General features: G+C 31.2%; 1 protein-coding gene across 1 annotated transcript in view; it reads left to right on the top strand.

The window, feature by feature from the left end:
- The first annotated feature begins 2259 nt into the window (after nt 1-2259).
- The window catches only part of LOC130648716 (lipoxygenase homology domain-containing protein 1-like), a 29146-nt gene continuing 12918 nt past the window's right edge, over nt 2260-18487 (top strand). The window contains exons 1-27 of the mRNA XM_057454789.1: nt 2260-2461; nt 3931-4210; nt 4289-4310; nt 4579-4646; nt 5021-5206; nt 5393-5570; nt 6841-6955; nt 7103-7183; nt 8331-8379; nt 8563-8698; nt 9068-9212; nt 9500-9602; nt 10115-10244; nt 10353-10615; nt 10871-11006; nt 11183-11430; nt 11549-11681; nt 12047-12201; nt 12785-12939; nt 13323-13399; nt 13583-13776; nt 14367-14559; nt 15063-15223; nt 15446-15532; nt 16001-16250; nt 17419-17573; nt 18349-18471. Coding sequence (XP_057310772.1) covers nt 2331-2461; nt 3931-4210; nt 4289-4310; nt 4579-4646; nt 5021-5206; nt 5393-5570; nt 6841-6955; nt 7103-7183; nt 8331-8379; nt 8563-8698; nt 9068-9212; nt 9500-9602; nt 10115-10244; nt 10353-10615; nt 10871-11006; nt 11183-11430; nt 11549-11681; nt 12047-12201; nt 12785-12939; nt 13323-13399; nt 13583-13776; nt 14367-14559; nt 15063-15223; nt 15446-15532; nt 16001-16250; nt 17419-17573; nt 18349-18471 — 3954 coding nt within the window. The 5' untranslated portion in view covers nt 2260-2330. The remainder of the gene's footprint in view (nt 2462-3930; nt 4211-4288; nt 4311-4578; nt 4647-5020; nt 5207-5392; nt 5571-6840; nt 6956-7102; nt 7184-8330; nt 8380-8562; nt 8699-9067; nt 9213-9499; nt 9603-10114; nt 10245-10352; nt 10616-10870; nt 11007-11182; nt 11431-11548; nt 11682-12046; nt 12202-12784; nt 12940-13322; nt 13400-13582; nt 13777-14366; nt 14560-15062; nt 15224-15445; nt 15533-16000; nt 16251-17418; nt 17574-18348; nt 18472-18487) is intronic.

Here is an 18487-nt window from a genome sequence, read left to right as displayed (position 1 = left end):
CATCAACCTTTGTTTCGTCTCTTGATACAAAAAAAAAACTAACGATTTCTACGAAAGAAGTTTCTTACTGCTTGGTATGGCTTTTGATTCCCCCACAGTATGTATAGTTCTCAAAATGACACCATACGCAAATCCTGACGCCCGTTTTTTTTATCAATGCTCGGACATAAAAAAAATCGATACAGTAGTAATTCACACGTCAGTTTTGTCCCTGGGGGCTTCTTTCTTGCAAGCGGAAACCATTTTAAAAGTTTACGTGACTGCTAATCGAAATAATATATTAAATAATATTAATTTTTAAATTGTTAAATAAATTATAAGGTAAATGAACACTATTTTATTTTTAGAATTTATATGAAAATATAGAGAAGTGAATGAGAATGAATACATATTTTCGTGTTCTGCAATTTATTATCTTGTACATAATTATTCGATTCATGATGGCGTTCTTAGAAACGATAAACATTTTATTTCCATACAAGTAAACAGTTGGTAGCCACATAATCTAGGAGTTTTTATGGGCGAATTGCAGTTAGTGGTATATGTTTTCTTTTTAAATTATAGTAGGGAATTATTGTATTTCACAGTGCCAATTAGCTAGTTACGTTTTGCGTTTTGTTTTTATTGTAAGTGGAGAGCAGGAGATGCAAGGGGAGAGTGTGTGTGGTGAATGAATCAATCACTGTTTTTAGGCAAGTCTTTGTAAGGTAAAACTAAGCCCTGTTAAGGAAATTTTGTCCATTAAGTTTGGAACTATCATCCCCTCCCCCATTTAGCTCAGCTAAGGAAGCTTCTTACGATCTCCTAAAAGCTTTGAAATGACTGTCATAGTTTTTAGGTGTGATGATGTGATGCTCTTCTTGGCTCTGTCACTGCAATGTTATCTTGAACAGTACAGTACTAAAAACAGTGATGTTTTATAGAAATAAAGACTAAGGTTATAGCACATTTTTCTTAGATTCAAAAGCTGGTTGTTTGTTGTGTTTTGATGATTAAAATTTAGCTTAATTGACGAATAACTTTCTTTTCAAAAAATTTGTACTTAAGCTTGATATATATTACAAACTCTCTCTGTTTTCTATCTGTTTGCTTACAACATTTAATTGAGCTAAATTTTACTTCTGAGTGGAGTATTTTTTAAAAAAAATTCCCCATATTGAATTGAATTGAAAAAATAGAAATAAACCCATGCTGTGTTATTGTTTTTTTTTATTAAAAACCATATATTGAAAACTTTATAACCGTATATTATAGTATAACTGTATATAACTGTATATGCTAGCTTGTGTGTTAGGTGAGTTCTATCACATGTGCAATAAAATTGAACAGATAATAAGTATATTTCAAATGTATATCTTCTATGTGTCACAATTGGTACCAACTCTTTTATACTGTACAAAGTTTCTTAAATATGGGGTCAATACATTAGTCATATTCCTAAACCACATTAGAATGGGAGAGATGCAGCATAAAACAAAACAAAGAACATGAGAACAAAAAGCAGCTGGGGCCAAGACTTCCTGTCCACACTGACCATACTCAAAGAGGATAAACAAACATGGTACCCCCAGATGCATACTACATATATAAATATACTAAAGCATATATGTGTTATAATTTCATGTGAGTCATCTCACATGTGCTGTTCCAAAGTCTTCTATTTAGCTTTAAGAAATCATAAAATTGCTCTTTCCAGATCTGATTAAATATTTCCTTTTATTTCCCAGCTTTTGTACAGCGCAGCCTGAGCACATGCAAAGCAACAAATTTTTAGTTTGTTTTTGTTTGACTTGATAGCTCAGTGTAGTTTCTTAGTGGCTTTCTCACACGATATGAAACGAGGGTACCAATTTGATGGAAAATGTCGCCCAAAAAACCATGGAATTATTTATGTCATATATGTTATATATGTATACAGAAAAAGGCAGAAATGTATAACCTTAGTTGTTGTTTCTTTTTTCCTAATTCTGTCCTTTAAATGATTTCTTCTCAACCTTATCCCATCTCTGTCAAGTTTTACCTATATATTCCTTTTATTTTATGGGCAATATTGAATTTTAGCTGATCTGGCAATTTTGCAGCTTTTTTTGCATGAATTAATTTTATTATGTCTTTTGCATTTGGTTACTTATTTACTTCTCAGGTATATACATCATAAAACTAAAAGATCTAGTCAAGTGTTGATGATTACATTTTACATTTCAATATGGATATTTTGTCGTTGTTTTGCTTAACTTTAAAATTTGTGTGCTTGTTATTTCTTGTTAATGTTATATTATTTTTGTAGTTGTAGTAGATAACCCACCATTCATACACCTTCAATATATGCGATGGATTCATATGGAATGAAATCTCTTTTGAAGGATGACCACTTACTTAATAGACCAACAACAGCTGGTGTAAAATACAATTCAAGTACTGCAACACGCAAACGTCCACTAACAGCTAGTCCAAATCGTAGGTTATTTATTCAGGGATTATTCCAGGATTTAATGCTACTACCGTTTTTACTGTAAGATTAAGTTTAGAGTCTCTCAGAATTCCCGGATTGGCTAAAACAGCCTCTCCAGACACTTTGCATTGTAGATCATGGCAGCCACACATGCATTTTCTGTAACATACCTCGTGCTTAAACTCAAGCGCTTCTGAGGTTTCCAACTGTGTTTGCATAATTTTCCATAAAGTACAAGTCCCATTCACCTACCTTTTTGTTAATGTACTTTGTCAAATGTATTGTGAGCAAAGGTGCATAAGTTCACTATTCAGAAAAAAAGTTCAGGGCAATGATTCTTTGACCAGGGTGGGAGAGTGAGGAGAGAACAAGGTACAGCATGAATGAAAGTGTTATTATTTACAAAGAAAAAAGTAGTTCACAAATATAATGTTCAATTGTCCTTTACCTTTTTTGATACTCTTCGTTGATTTGTTTTTGTGCTGTCCGCTTTCAACCATATACTTATTGTTTCTGGGTAGTCTTGATCAGTCAAATTTCTGAGAAACTTGAAAATTTAAATGCAATTTGATAGGTTTTCTTGGTTTAACCGCTTTCTCAATGAGGTTGAGATTAAATTCATCAATCAGGATGAGTGTTGCACTTCAATGTGCCATCCAATCATTCAACATAACATCAAATGTGTAGGGTTGTTGTTTTTCAACTTCTCTACATTTTTCTCGAGAAATTTAATTTTAATCCTGAGATTTTCCCATGTTGAAATAAGTGATAACAAAATATATTACCAATATTTCAAATTAAAACGATGTTGCAATCTTGTAATCGAATATGTAACAAACATCAAATCAATTTTTTTACGCACTTAAATGGTTTTTCACAACCTCGTACGAAAGAGGGATCAACATATATTTTTAATCCTCTTTGTTTATTTAGATTTTTTCACAAGTTCATAGTACATCACCTGTTTACTCTTTTATTTTTCTGCATTTACAGACTTTTTAATTTAAGAATTGAGTCAAACCAGGATTTTTTACCTCAAATATTTTTTATTTTATAAGATTGAGTTTAGAACTCAATTTCCAGGTTGAATTTTTACTATGGTTAGAGGTAGTAAAAACGCCATGAAAAAATCCTGACATTTCAGTAGAACATACATAGGTGAGGTATTATGTATAAAAATTCATCCACCAAGATTTTGGTTGGCAAAATTATTATAAATTATGCATATTTGCAAAATAGCTTAATAAATAAAACTATATATTAGTGAAAGTACTGTTAGAGAAAAAGTTTGGATTTCGCAAGACAAGACCCTTCTAAATTTTTTGTAGGATGGTTACCAGATTTGAAAATATTATTTTGTGCACCAGATGTAAATAAAGAAACAGATTTTTACCTTGAAATAAAAACTTTTACAAAAAGATCAAAATTATCTAAAAAACATGTAGCTGATGTTATACAATCTTTTTATTTCCAGGTAGTGCACCACCTTGGGTAAATCCAAATGCTCCAAAAACTGTCCCCATGAAGAAATTCCATGTTTCGCTTAATCACCAATCTTCAGAAACACGGCTTAGTAAGAGGGCACCATTTGCACCAAGGATCAATGCTGGTCCAAAAATTTGGGATCAACCTAAAGTTGTAAATGGAAAAGTACTAACAGCGCCAGAATATAATTCTTTGGAGGATCCACATTTAGGAGCTTACTTTGCAAGAAAGATGGGGGTAAAACCACGTTTATCTGATGGAAACAATACAAAGGTGTGTATATAAAACATATACTTTTGTATAGGGTATAAGTAAAGTATTGTAATATAACCTAAACTAAATTCTGTTTAGAAAAAGAAGCAAAGAGAGAAAGGTTAGATTTTTTTCCTTTTATTTTATATCTGCATTGAAAGTATTATTATTTTTTAATATGTGCACAGTCAAGACAAATTTAGGTTGGGTGAAGTATCCACGCCTATATTGGGAATACTTTTATAATTTAAGAAAAATATTTTTAAATTTGTACACCTAGAACCTCTTTTGTTTTCAAAATAATGGACTACATGGCACCAGCAGTAAATTTCATAATCTGAGAAAGCTGAAAAAAGTTTAATACTATAAGTCTCTTATTCAATTTCTAGCTTCAAGAATCATATACAACATCACTGTTATAACTGGAGATCGTAAGAATGCAAACACAGATGCAAGGGTAATATGTAAATATAATTATAATAAGAATAATCAACAAAGTATTTTAAAAACATTCTGTGCTTCACATGGTTTTTTTTTTTGTTAAAAAATATTTTTTGAAGGATTCTTATAAAGGAATTGTTGCTGTTCAATGTTGTGATTTGTTATGTATTATTTTTTAGAGCATTTTAGAACTGCTTTAAGTTATTCTCAACAGTGCTTTAACATGAAAGTCACGCTTTTACATTTGCTGAATGTAAAAATAAAACAACAGTGATTGCTAAAAGTTGTGTATTAAAAGATATGCTCTGTGTTTTGTTATTGTGTTTAATTTTATCATAAAATTAATTAATTTACTGATGTTTTATCATATAAGTTCTATCTGATTTCTAGGTTTTTGTTCAACTTCGTGGTACTAAAGGTAAAATCACAAAACAACAACTAACAAAAAAGCCTGATGAAGATGACATAAACATGGACGTTGAAACGCCTGGTGCATTTATGTTTAAAAAAGCATCGAGTGAATCGTTTTCCATAAGATCTCCAGATATAGGGGATTTGATAGCTTTGGAAATAGAAGTAAGTATATAAAAAAAATCATTCAAACTTTATATGATTATAGTTTGACAATAAGGCTGGAAATAATGGCAACAACATCGGTTGAGGTAACTTAATAATATAAACAAAGGTTTATTTTGTTATAACAAAAAAAAAATATAAAGCTAGCAAGGCATATAGAAATGACATTCCTCAATTTTTTTATAGCATGATGGAATTGATAGAAAGCAAGGATGGTATCTAGAGGAAGTCATGGTAAAAAATCAAAAAACTAAAAAATCATGGATCTTCCCTTGCCAATCATGGTTATCCTTGTATGAAAGTGATTGCCAAGTTAAACGAATTTTAAAGCCTGCTTCTGACGACCAGAGACCAGAACGTGTTGGTATGTATAAATATGTTATTTTAATGACCTGCTTTGTTACTGTCTCAATAACCCCATAAAGGAATTTTCATATAGAAAATATTTCTTTGTAACTACAACTTCTTAAGTGCTGTAAAAATTTAGGAATATATAAGTGCTGCCTATCAAGATCTCAGTTGCTGATGATGGAGTTTTCAGTAGGTTAAAATATAGAACAGATAATCAAAAGCCGTAGTTTATAATCTTTTCCATTGAATGGAGGTGGCATGCGTGAAATAGGCTAAAAATGATCACATTATAGACATATGGAACTCCTTCTGTCTCTTGACTGATGTTAAACATCATCATCATCATTCATCATCATTCTCGGCTTAACGTCCGTTTTCCATGCTAGCATGGGTTGGACGGGGTATATTAATGACCCTCTTCCAATCTGATCTAGACTGTGTTAGATCTAAACTCAACTTCCTCTCTATCAAGTCTGTCCTTATAACCTCCTGCCAAGTCTTTCTCGGTCTGCCTCTGGGCTTTGCCCCAGGAACTATCAAGTCTCTACACTTTCTTACCCAATTATCCTCCTCCATTCTTTCCAAGTGCCCCAGCCAATTCAATCTTCTTATCTGGATAACATCTTTAATTCTACAGAGACTTAGCCTGCTTCTTAGCTCATCTGAACTCTTTCTGTCTCTCAGACTGGCATTACACATCCACCTAACCATTCTCATATCATTCCTTTCTAAACGGTCAAGATCTTCCTGCTTCACTGCCCATGTCTCACTAAACATAATTTTTTAAACTTTTCGCCTTTTTGTAAAAGTTCGCATGTTAATCTAATGCAATTTTTGTAAAGGGATAATTTACAAAAACGTTTTTTATTAAGTTCAATTTTTTTATGTGTCTTCCATAATCAAGTTTACATTTTATATTTTTGTTACGGGTCTGTAAATTGCCATAACTGGCATGTCTTTCAAAGGTTAAACATTGTTGTGTTATTAATATATTGTAAAAAACACATCCGTATGATTTTAAAGATAGTCATATTCGGTTGAAAAAGTTGAAAGCATGTCTGTCCCATAGTTTTTCTACTATGAGCCTGATCTTGGCTTACAATCCATTTTTAGGATTAATTTGAAGACAAATAAAAACTGTGTCAGAGCATAAATTAGTTTGCGTCAATTTAATTTTTGGGTAAAAGGGGTGACCATGTTTGCACTGCTCTAACGATACAACTACAAAGCACCTAAAGTGTGGATATAAGTCCAAATATTAACTAACAAATGTTTTTTTTTAGTGTACGAAGTTGAAGTTGTCACAGGAAATGAACGAGGGGCTGGTACTGACGCACATGTTTTTCTCACAATGTATGGCGATCGAGGTAACACCCGTAGAGTCCAGCTAGTTAACAGGTGAGATTATATTTTTATGCCATATTCTGCAGAAGTTAACCTGTCATAAACTGAGATTAAAAGATTAAACTTTAAAGATTCGTTGCATTCACTACTGTTCAATATTGTTTCCCTTATTTCTGTCTTATGGTACTATGTTTGTTTCAGAAACATCAATACTTTTGAACGTGGGCAAACAGATTTATTTAAAATTAAAGTGAAGTATTTGGGCAAGATTCAGAGAATTATGTAAGTGGAAAACTTTTAAAATAAAAATTTTACTGTAGTGCTGAATCTGCCTTTCTAGTTCAATTTAGAATCAGTAAAATATTGCTGAATGTGAAATGCCATTTTCCTGCTCCACACCAGCAAACTTGTATTTCACATCAGCAAACTTGTGTTTTTTTTTTCAATTTATAAATGCAATTGCGCGCTCCCATACATTAAACAACAGTTAAATTAGGAGAAAAATGAGAGCTCTTTTAAGTTCATTAAATTCAAATTCAACATCCACTTTATAGAAAGTCAGCAAAACATTTCCAATGTGAATCTGGAATTCTGTAATCATTTTGGCATTTAATTGCTGAGTGTTGACATAAAAAAGGAAGGCTGTATTACACAAGGTGTTTTCTCAACATCGCTCTGTTGCGGTTTTAACAACATTAAGAATTAAACACCTGGTTAAGATATACTTTCAGATTTTTCAATCTTAAAGTTTGCATGCTGTGAAATTTCATAATATAAATAAGGATTAAAGAAAACCCAAGGTATAAAATGATGTTGGCTTAAAACGTTGGTTAACAAGCTCTTTTTGTTTTTTAAGATATTCACTTTTAAAGGATTTCAGATTTAATTATGCTGCAAAAATTATGATGTCATATTTAAGTAGTAGCAAATTTTGACATTTTCTATCATTAGTCATTAGACCTGTTAAGGGAAGTCATTTACACTTTTTCAATTAATAGATATTATAAAGGTGAATTGATTTACATAATTTTTTGCCAAAATGACACTCATTTGCTCGTCCCAAGCCTCTTAATTTTTGTATGGACGATCCCATACCTTGCAGGTCAGTTTGCAATCAAATTATGTGAGTAAACATATAGGGCCTATAAAAGCTTACACAGAAAATTTTATTACAACCAAGTTTTGAAAGGAATTGTTAACCGACTTTTGAGCTCTATCATATAAGTCCAACATTGTATTGTACCTTGGGCGTCTTCAATAAGGTAGATGGGAAAATACATCTTTTCTAAAAAATGGAAAACTTTTAGTATTTTAAAGAGCAACATTATTTGTGAATGTAAAAATAAATATGGAAGTGGTAAATACTAGTTAGAGTCAATGCTTACTTATTTGATTTTCTTTAGTAGAGGGTATTTTCCTTATTTTTTAGGATTGATCATGACAACACTGGATTTGCTCCTGGATGGTTTCTAGATCGCGTAAGAAAAAAATAATCTTTTAAAGAGGGAAATGCTGTGGTAGAATGGCATCTCTTGAGGACTTGAATTCATTGTTGAAGTAGCTTTAGCTACCTACTTTTAAGCTACCACCCTAACCAGCCTACTATTTTCATTAAGGAGGAAATTATATTCTGTATTTATTTATTTTACTTATCATATTAGGTTATAGTGACCAATACACATGAACGAAAAGACAAATGGTATTTTTTATGTAACAATTGGTTATCAAAAGATGATGGTGATGGACAGATTTCTCGACTGTTGCTTGGTACGAAAAGTCTTGACAATGTTCAAAGTGGTGAGATGTATTTCCTGTCGGCTTTTTATGCTAGTTTTGTTTTTAAGATCACCATTGTAGTTCTTTAAGATAACTCATCAGAAGCTGGAATCTTTCTACTTGTAAATGGTACGACAGGTCTACATTTCCTTTAGGTATATTTTACTAAAAGAGTGAGTACGAAACGTGGGATTCCTTTTTTGTTAATTTCCATACAAATAAGTAGGATTAAGAATGTTTAATCAACAACTGCATTTGTTTCAGCAGGCCTGTAGGACTAGTCATTTGCAATTGAGTACTGTTTCTATGTGTTACATTACACACCGGAAATACCACGCTTTACTAGAGTCTCCATAACCTTTTTATGATTGTTTTCTTCTATTTTTTTAGCTCACAAATATGTTATATCTACGCATACTGGTGATGTGAGAGGTGCTGGAACTGATGCTAATGTTTACATTACATTATTCAGCAAAAATGGTAGCTCGACAGAAATGAAGCTTAACGACTCAAAGAATAATTTTGAGAGAAAAAAGTAACATTCTTTTTGTTTATTTGTTAATAAGTTGTAATTGTGGTGCTTTCAAAATTTTAATTATTCATTGTTGTGGTTTTTAGAAATTAAAGGTATTTGTACCTTCTATTTCTTAACAATTAAAAAATAAAAATGTTCCAGTAAAAATACAATAAAGGAAACCCAGTTACGCTATTCAGTTAAGTTTAAGTCAGCATTTGATATGCTATCAACTGATATTTTATGGCTTGTAGTATTTCAACTGTTAAAGAGCATTAAAAACATTTTATTTAAACATATATTTACAGGATCGACACATTTAATGTTGAGAGTGCAAATATTGGTCCTTTGACTCGAGTGAGAATTCGTCATGACAACAAAGGTGTAGCAGCAGGTTGGTTTCTAGAAAAGGTATGGTTAATTTTGTAATAAATCTTTTGGAGTATAAGGGTGTCCCAATTCAATATTTAATAAGATGTTTTTGTTATTCATTGCCACCTTTTAAAATGTGGAGTATGGTAAATGGAAATGTAGGAAGCAAAAAAATTAAATCTTTATTACAATTATAAACAGCATAAACATTCAAAATTACATAGCGAAGAAAAAATGGTGTCACTACATCAAAATGACATAACAATAAATTCACATTATGTCATAATGACATAAAAAGTTATCTGATAATGATGCCCTAAAATTTATAAAACAACATGAAGTAAAATGGTTAAATTGACCCCCTTTCCCAGTCAATGTATTGGTTGAAAGGTTAATATACTGATATACTATATAGAAATCTATAAGAAAAAAAGAATGGATACAATGCACACTAATTGCATTAAAACATTTTTATGGTGCAAAGTTGCAGGAATTATGCACCTTGTTACTGTCTTGCGAAGTATCTTTATCATTATTGTGTTTTTTGTCAGGTTGTGATAAGAGATGGCGAAAAACAAACTTATGAATTTCCATGCGGTCGCTGGTTGTCTGAATCAGAAGATGATGGACAAATATCTAGGGACTTGATAGTTATGAATGGTGATAGTGACTTTATGCCAGGTATCTTGAACAAAATACCATAGTCTCTAATTGTCTTTTAATATTGTTTTGAATGCCTAGTTTTTTATTTGATTATGTCAAATTTTTTTAAATTTTTTCTCAATTTAGGTCTACCTTACATTATTAACATCACAACTGGTGATATCAGGGGTGCTGGCACCAGTGCTAAAGTTTATGTAATCCTATATGGTGGCAAGGATGGTGATTTAAACAGTGGAAAATTATGGATAAGAAACGGCAGCAAAGATAATTTTGAACGTGGGCGTACAGATATATTTAATGTAGAATGTGCCGAAGAGTTAAGTCCAATCCATCATGTAACTATTGGTCATGATAATTCTGGTGTCGGAGCAGGATGGTACCTTGAAAAAGTAAGTTACATGGATTTGAAGTGATTTTGCTTTGCTCTGCTGCACCAAATTCAGGATTGTTATACAACAAAACCCTTAAGAATAATTAATCCTTATGAAGGATATCAATTTTTATACCTTATCTTGATTGTAAATCTACAAAGTTTATGGTTGGGATCTTTTCCAGGCTATCTCTACTATTATTATACATGCCCAGGGATTACTTTTAATGTATCTTGTAGTTTCTATTTCACAATTACATTTTCAATCTTACAGGCTGTTATTGATGCTCCTACAACTGGAATTGAGCAAACATTTTTTTGTCGGCAGTGGTTAGCTGATGATGAGGGGGATAAATTAATTGAAAGAGATCTGGTAGAAGATATTGATTATAGAAAGCAGCGTGAAGCAAGTAAGCAATGTTTAAGAAACTCATTACTTTAGTACAATGTTTTCAATTTTGTGTTAGTGTTACCTGGCAATGTTTAAATGATTAGAGCCTCCATTATTTACAGTTGTGTTGTAGTTGACAATTTATTATTGATTACGCATGAACTAAGAAAACTAATTTTATGGAAAAACTTTTAGAAAATGTCTGGAATGTTGCAGTTCACACTAGTGATATTCGTGGAGCTGGAACAGACGCAAATGTATTCATGGTATTGTATGGTGACAAAGGGAAAAGTGAAGAAATACTACTCCGAAACAAAACAGACAACTTTGAGCGTGGAAATATTGATAAGTTGAAAGTAGAAATTAAAGACGTTGGATCACCTTACAAGCTTCGAATTTGGCATGATAATTCTAAGATGTATGCAGACTGGCATTTGGAGAAGGTAGGATTTTAGTACTCTAAGGTTATTTCAAATACAAAATCACCTTCGCTCGACGTTATTAATAACCATACTAGATTATTAACTGAAACGAGATGAACTTGTTTTTTTATTTTTATAGATATTTTTAGAGAACACTATAACCAATGAACGATATTCTTTTGAATGCAACAGATGGCTTGGTACTGGAGAAGACGATGGCCAATGTGTTCGAGAATTAGCTGCTGTTGGAGGAACATCTGATCCACTACCATGTAAACTTTTTAAAAGTTTTATCGCCTGCATCTCAGTCTGTTATCCATATATGATTAGAAAACAAAACCCTCTGAAAAAATCTTTAATTCATGCTTAACTTTTTATGTTTTGTTAATACTGCTTTGATAAGTTAAAAGTGTTTTCACAGTGGTCACTTCAGGCGAAATAAAATCTTTCATCACATGAGTTATTGAATTTTATATTGCATTCCTTTTTTATGCGAAAACTAAAACTCGAAGATACGAACAATAGTGAACATATTTCAAAAGAATTCCGGTTTTCTAGCAACCCAATATTATTTTATGATTCTATTTTAAGCCAGAATAAACAATAAACATGTGTGTCATTTATTCTTGTTCTGTAGTAATACCATACCAAGTCTCTGTACACACTGCTGACAAGCGTGGTGCTGGAACTGATGCTAATGTTTTTATAAATATGTTTGGTGAGAGAGGTGATACTGGTGACAGACCCTTACTCAAATCAAGTACTAATCGCAACAAATTTGAACGTAAACAGGTAAAATTGTTATGTCAAACAAGAAATGCTATATTTATTATGAAACGACTTTTAATTTTTTGTTGCAGGAATCAGAAATGTATTTTTATTAGGTGGTGATGTAATTATATACTAGTATCTTATATATGTTATAATAGCCTGTTATATGGCTGGATATCTAACAATCTAATGATATATCTCAAAGAATACAATGTATATATATTTTTACTTGTATCACTTATTTAATTTTTTTATCTCTCTCTCTGATATTTGGTTCTGAAATTACAGTTCCAATTTTCAAACTGTGACAGACTTTCATAGTGCTTGCTTAAAAATGAGAAATAATAGGATATCTGTTTAGTGTTCATAGTAACTAAGGAAACTAAATTTCGAAATGTTTGCTAGGCGAAAATTTAGGGATGGAACCATCAGTTATAATTCAGTATTGGTCGAAAAAGATATAAAGAACTCTCTGTATCATAGTTTCTTGCAAGTTTATTAACTTGTTGGCTCACCTAAGGACTTGTCAATATGATGTCATATTTGTGGCCAATTAGTGATTTGTCCTAAAGTCTATACATACCATTCTTTCCGTTACTTTTAGATTGATGAATTCATAGTTGAAGCTGTTTCTCTTTCTGCATTGGAATCTATTCGTATTGGGCATGATGGAAAAAATGCTGGTGCAGGATGGTTTCTTGATAAAGTGATTGTTAAAGATCCTATTACTAATGAGAATTATCCCTTCTTATGCAATCGGTATGTTGTTGTTGAGAAATTAATGTGCCATATCAATTCTTATAAAAAACATTATTGTCCTTCCTTATAGTATTTTTTAATGTTGGTGATAAAAAAAACAATGAAATAGTGAACTGAAATGCACTAATTGATGTCTGACAAGGTTATGTCACACAACACAGCAAAAATATTGAGCTATGTAATAATACACAAAGTCTGTTTGCACGTGTCAATGTTGATACACACTTTTCCTTAAAAGTGAAAATAGAAATTTGTCTTAAGTGCTAAAAACCAAATTACGGATTTTGACGTAGCATAAAACTTGTTGCATTTCTTCTTAAGTGGATAAGATCCTATAAGATGCTCTAAAACAGATATATTATAACGATCGTATTAATATTTAGGTGGCTTGCTTCTGATGAAGATGATGGACAAATTGTTCGAGAGATTCCTGTTGGAGACACTGCAACATTACTAAAAAGTAAATGTTTTTAATAGCATAGAAAAAAACATTTTATTGATATCTTTTTAAAACCTTCATTTTGCAGCATAAGTTGAAAGATACATTTTATGTTTCCACTGATTTTTCAAATAAATTATTTAGTGTCTGTTCTACGTAACAGAGAAAAGAAATAAAAAATGCGATAACTTTTCACATTCTTAGCTACTTCTTACCATGTTGGTGTCAAAACCGGTGACCTTCGAGGTGCTGGAACGGATGCTAACGTTTACTTGATCTTGTTTGGTGATAAGTCTGATACTGGTAAACTGCAGTTGAGACAAGCAGAAAACACAAAAGATAAATGGGAGAGAGGTCGCACCGATATGTTTACACTAGAAGCTATGGATATTGGCAAGGCAAGTTTTTATTGATCTTTTGAAAGAATTTACTTATGAACTTTATATCTCTCTTTTTAAATTTCTAAATAATGGGTTTTTTTTGAAAAGCATTTTTAGTAACTTTGAAATCTTATTTTTCAAACAAAATTCCATGTAAATAAAAAGCAAAGAAGGGGATGTTCAACACTAAAAAAATATTTTCTTTTTTGTCATTATATATATGAATTTCCTTGTGTCCAGTCTAACGAGCATCAATTTCAGACATTTTTTTCGAAAATTATGTCCTAAAAATGCAATATCTCCTAAAATGGTGCATACCAAACAACTTCTGAGGTAAACTCTGTTAAAGTTATGATTAAAATTTCTGCTGACTTAAAATCCGTGGTATATAATGAAAAGACTTCGCTAGAAATGTTTATTTTATTTTAATTCTATCTTTAGACCATTTGTCTGTTTTTCTTGTTTTGTATATTTTATTTGTCTTATTTTCATACTAAAGAAAAAGAAAAAGTTTTGATTAATGTCACCTTTATACCTTACTAAATTTTAGTAGTAAGGTACTCTGTTATTCTTGATGGTATTTTCATAGTAAATGTTGCTTTTCACAGGTGAAAAAAGTTATTATTGGTCATGATGGAAAAGGTTTTGGTGCTGGCTGGTTTTTGGATTCTGTAACTGTTGATGTACCATCACATGGACAGCAATTGAAATTTGCATGTAACAGATGGCTTGCTTCTGATGAAGATGATGGTTTGATTGAACGGGAATTATATCCAAGTGAAGAAATAGAAATGTCAAAAAGTAAGTTCCTTTCTTATGAAACATGGCAGTTTTTTTGTTGTTGTTTTTTGTTGTTGTTTTTTGTATTTTTTTTTTTGTATTTGTATTTTGTATTCAAGTGTTATTGGAATGGAAAACTTTCAATATTTACACAGTATTTTTCATGTGATATTTTAAAGCAGCTCTGAAAGGGAAAGAAAACTTACGTTACTGTATGTTAAGCTAGTTTTTTATTGAAAAAACTGAATCCCAACAAAATAGTCAAATTGTGTAGAAAGAATCAAAACTTGATCTTCATTGAATGTAATCGCCTGGAAGTAATGAACATGTTAGGTGGAAACAGTACCTGTAAAATGCTACATCACATTTGTAAATGTTTTGGGTTTTGGTTCTCGTTAACGTAATGAAAGATTTTTATTTTGACATTGTACAACATTTTTTTTTGGTTTGTGTTTCTTTCTAAAATAGTCGTATTTTTTGATACTGCACAATTATATTTGCTCTGATATTATTCATAATCATAGAAGTGCCATATGAAATTGAGGTCCACACTGGTGACGTTCGTGGAGCTGGAACAGACGCTAATGTTTTTGTTGTGCTTTATGGAAAAGAAGGGAAATCTGAAGAATTCTGGTTACGCAGTAAAACAGATAACTTTGAAAGGAACGAAGTTGATAAATTTAAGGTAAGCTATGCCCAAGTTAATGTTGTGAAATTCTTGTTAACATTTGAATGTAATATAACATTAAAAAAAATTATTTAGTGATCTATCTAAACATTTTGCAATTTCTTGTTTCAAAGTGCTTATGTCCTAAAACTTCATATTAAAATAATCCGAAAGAAATTGTTGTTTTTGGTTATTTTTTCGTTTTAGAATAATGAAACCACAAATATTATGTTTTTTTAGATTGAAAGTGATGAGATTGGATTGTTGACAAAACTTCGAGTTGGTCATGACAATGCTGGTATGGGTGCAGCATGGTTTTTAGACAAGGTGATTTAATTGACCAGTGCTCATTTTTTTTGTTTATTATTCTGTATATATATTTAGGTAAAGGCAGCTTAATTAGTTAAACTAAAAATGATTATAATTATTGAATAAAAAACTTTGTAATCCGTTTTACAAGGAAAAATATAAGATAAGCAGTCAGTGGAGAGAAACTAAAACAACTTGCGTTGTAATACAAGAATCTAACACTTCTAATAAGTCTGAATTTCAAATGTCAAAAGTTGATACTATTCCACTTTCCTAAGGAGGATAATTGTGTGTGAAGCGAAACAATGTCATAAAATATTAAACAGTCATTCCTTATCTCACACCTGATTAATCAACTAGGAGAATTTTTATAATCACAAATCACAATTTGAAAATACCAGAAACCTATAAAGAGGAAAGCCAAAAAAGACAGCGAAGCAAAAAAAATTTGTAATTGTACTCAAGGCACTCTTCCCTTTGTTACAGATCATTGTAAGGCGTTTGAAACCTCCTATGAAAAAGAAGAAGAAGGACTCTGCTCAAAAGAAAAAATCATTGAAGAAACAAAAAAGAACAGATGAAGAACCTGAAGAAGAAGAAATAGAAGAAGATGATTGTAATTATTTGTTTCCCTGCAATCGTTGGTTTGCCAAAGGTGAAGATGATGGCCAGATAGTCAGAGAGCTTGTTCCATATGATATGTCAGGGAAAAGACTTAGAAAAGACTCCCTATCTGGTAAGAATTTCATCAATTTCGTTATGAAACAAATTTTGTACTGGATCAGCTTGCGGTTATTGCCGTGATGATAAACTCTAGTTAGTTATAGTTGACATTACTATTGTATTTAATTTTTGATCTTTAATTTTAGTTAGTAGTTGAAGGTACCTATGTTCTCAACTTCATGCTGTTTATTATATATTGTGTTTTTATATATAAAAGTGGAGTTTAAGGACACGTTTCTTTTTTACTGTATCAAATTTGCATGTTCCAAAATTTTAAAATAAATACATTTTAATAGTGACTAATGGATAAAAATAATAAAATATTAAAATACGGAGTATTTCGAGATCAAAAAGTCCATGAGTGTTTTTGAGCACATCTCACTCCTCTCATCAAATTTAATGTTTTCAACATTTTCAACACATTGCGAAAGGTATATTATGTGATACTTAAGTTTGAGGATAATTTTTAATGAACCTGGAGTGAGTTATGATCAAAATAGTCCATGAAGAAAAATATAAACAAACTCTGACGTTTTACGAGTGACTTGTTCTTGTAAACAAATCCAAATTTCACACGCACTTATAGAACGTTAATGCATTTGGACGATTTTTATCAAATTTTGAAAAACCGAAGTAATTTAAGAGGAAATAGTCATTTCTTTTCAAATCCAGACAATTGCAACAAAAAGAATCTTGAAAAAATATGAACTATGAACTGAATAATAAAATGTTTTCCTAAAATGCTTCTGCTTTTAAAATAAGCGTGTTAAATGTTTCTTTCTCGATTGTTAGATCATCAGATACGTCGACAAATAATTCAAACACTTCATTCGGAGTGCAAATTGCATCACCGAATAAAATGGTTTATTCCAGTTTGTAACTATTTTCTTGTGTTTGGACAACTGTTTATCTCTGGTCTTTTTTTTTGTTTGCACACGAAGGGGACTCAAATGTAAATATTTAAACTTATGCACATTGGATGTCAGCTTAAAACGTTTCTAAGGCCCAAAAAGTTTATTTGAAAGAAAAAAAAAAGAAAAAAAAATGTATCAGGTGCTCCTATAATCTATAAGATTTTGTATACATCAAAGATCTTAATAAAGTTTTTTACTGTACTCTCTTGATATTATGCAGAAGACATCGCAATTTTGTTAAAGTGAATTCTATCTCTTTTCTTTTAGCAAGCACGTATGATGTGCATGTCTTCACTGGTGATATGAGAGGTGGTGGAACAAACTCAAATGTGTTCCTCACCATCTATGGTGATCAAGGTGATACTGGAGAAAGAGAGCTCAAAAAATCTGAAACCCATTTTGATAAGTTTGAACGCAACCAGGTACATTTTCTTTTCTTTTATTATCATACCACATACATTTTTTTTATTACCAATTAAAATTTAAAATGAGACTTAAGGAGGCTTATGAAAAGTACTTTTTCAGGCTCAAAATATGTTTATTTGAGAAAAATATTGCGTATGAGTTTTAAACATCAATAATTGCCACTTAAATCTCACAACATACTGGTTAATTCAGACATAAGGAATAAAGAGAAAAAACTGCTCACAAAAGAAAAAAATTTACAACATGTTCTTAGGCTTTACATAATCCTTAACATATGCTTAAAAAGCTTACGTAAGTCAGAACTTCAACAATGGACAAAGCTAGTCATTTCTTGAATAAGTAGCAAGCAAGTTAAAAAGTAAACTAATAAAAACGAAATTTAACTTTTCTGTCGTAAAATGTTTTTACAAAGAATGACCTTTCATCCACCAATTGTCAACCGTTGATTCGATCCCAGTTTTTACTTAATTACTTTAATATGTTATTTGCGCGTGTGCAATCACTAGATTTCCATTGAAAAATCGTTATAGCCTGCACAGTCTAGTTAAAATATTTTTTTCCACACTTAAAATTCTTTCACGTTGTCGCTAATCATGGCTACTTCTAATATTTTTTGGTATATGATCAAGTGTTGGACAGATCTAAGTGTATCAGCTTTACTGTGACATGAAAATCGTGTTAAACATTATTTTTATGTTACCCTTTTCTATAAACATTGATTTTCCTGTCTTTTTATAAAAGTTCTTATCAAGTTATTTTTTAATGTTTTAGGAAGATATTTTTAAGATTGAAGCGATGAGTGTTGGTAAAATATCAAAAGTAAAAATACGACATGATAATTCTGGTCTTCAGTCGTCCTGGTATCTTGATAAAGTGGAAGTACACGACAAAGGGGTGAGTGTCGGTGAAT

This window comes from Hydractinia symbiolongicarpus, chromosome 7 (genome assembly GCF_029227915.1).
Source record: "Hydractinia symbiolongicarpus strain clone_291-10 chromosome 7, HSymV2.1, whole genome shotgun sequence".
Lineage (NCBI taxonomy): Eukaryota > Metazoa > Cnidaria > Hydrozoa > Anthoathecata > Hydractiniidae > Hydractinia > Hydractinia symbiolongicarpus.
The sequence above is the reverse complement of the archived record's forward strand: the minus strand, read 5'-3'. Positions and strand labels throughout refer to the sequence as shown.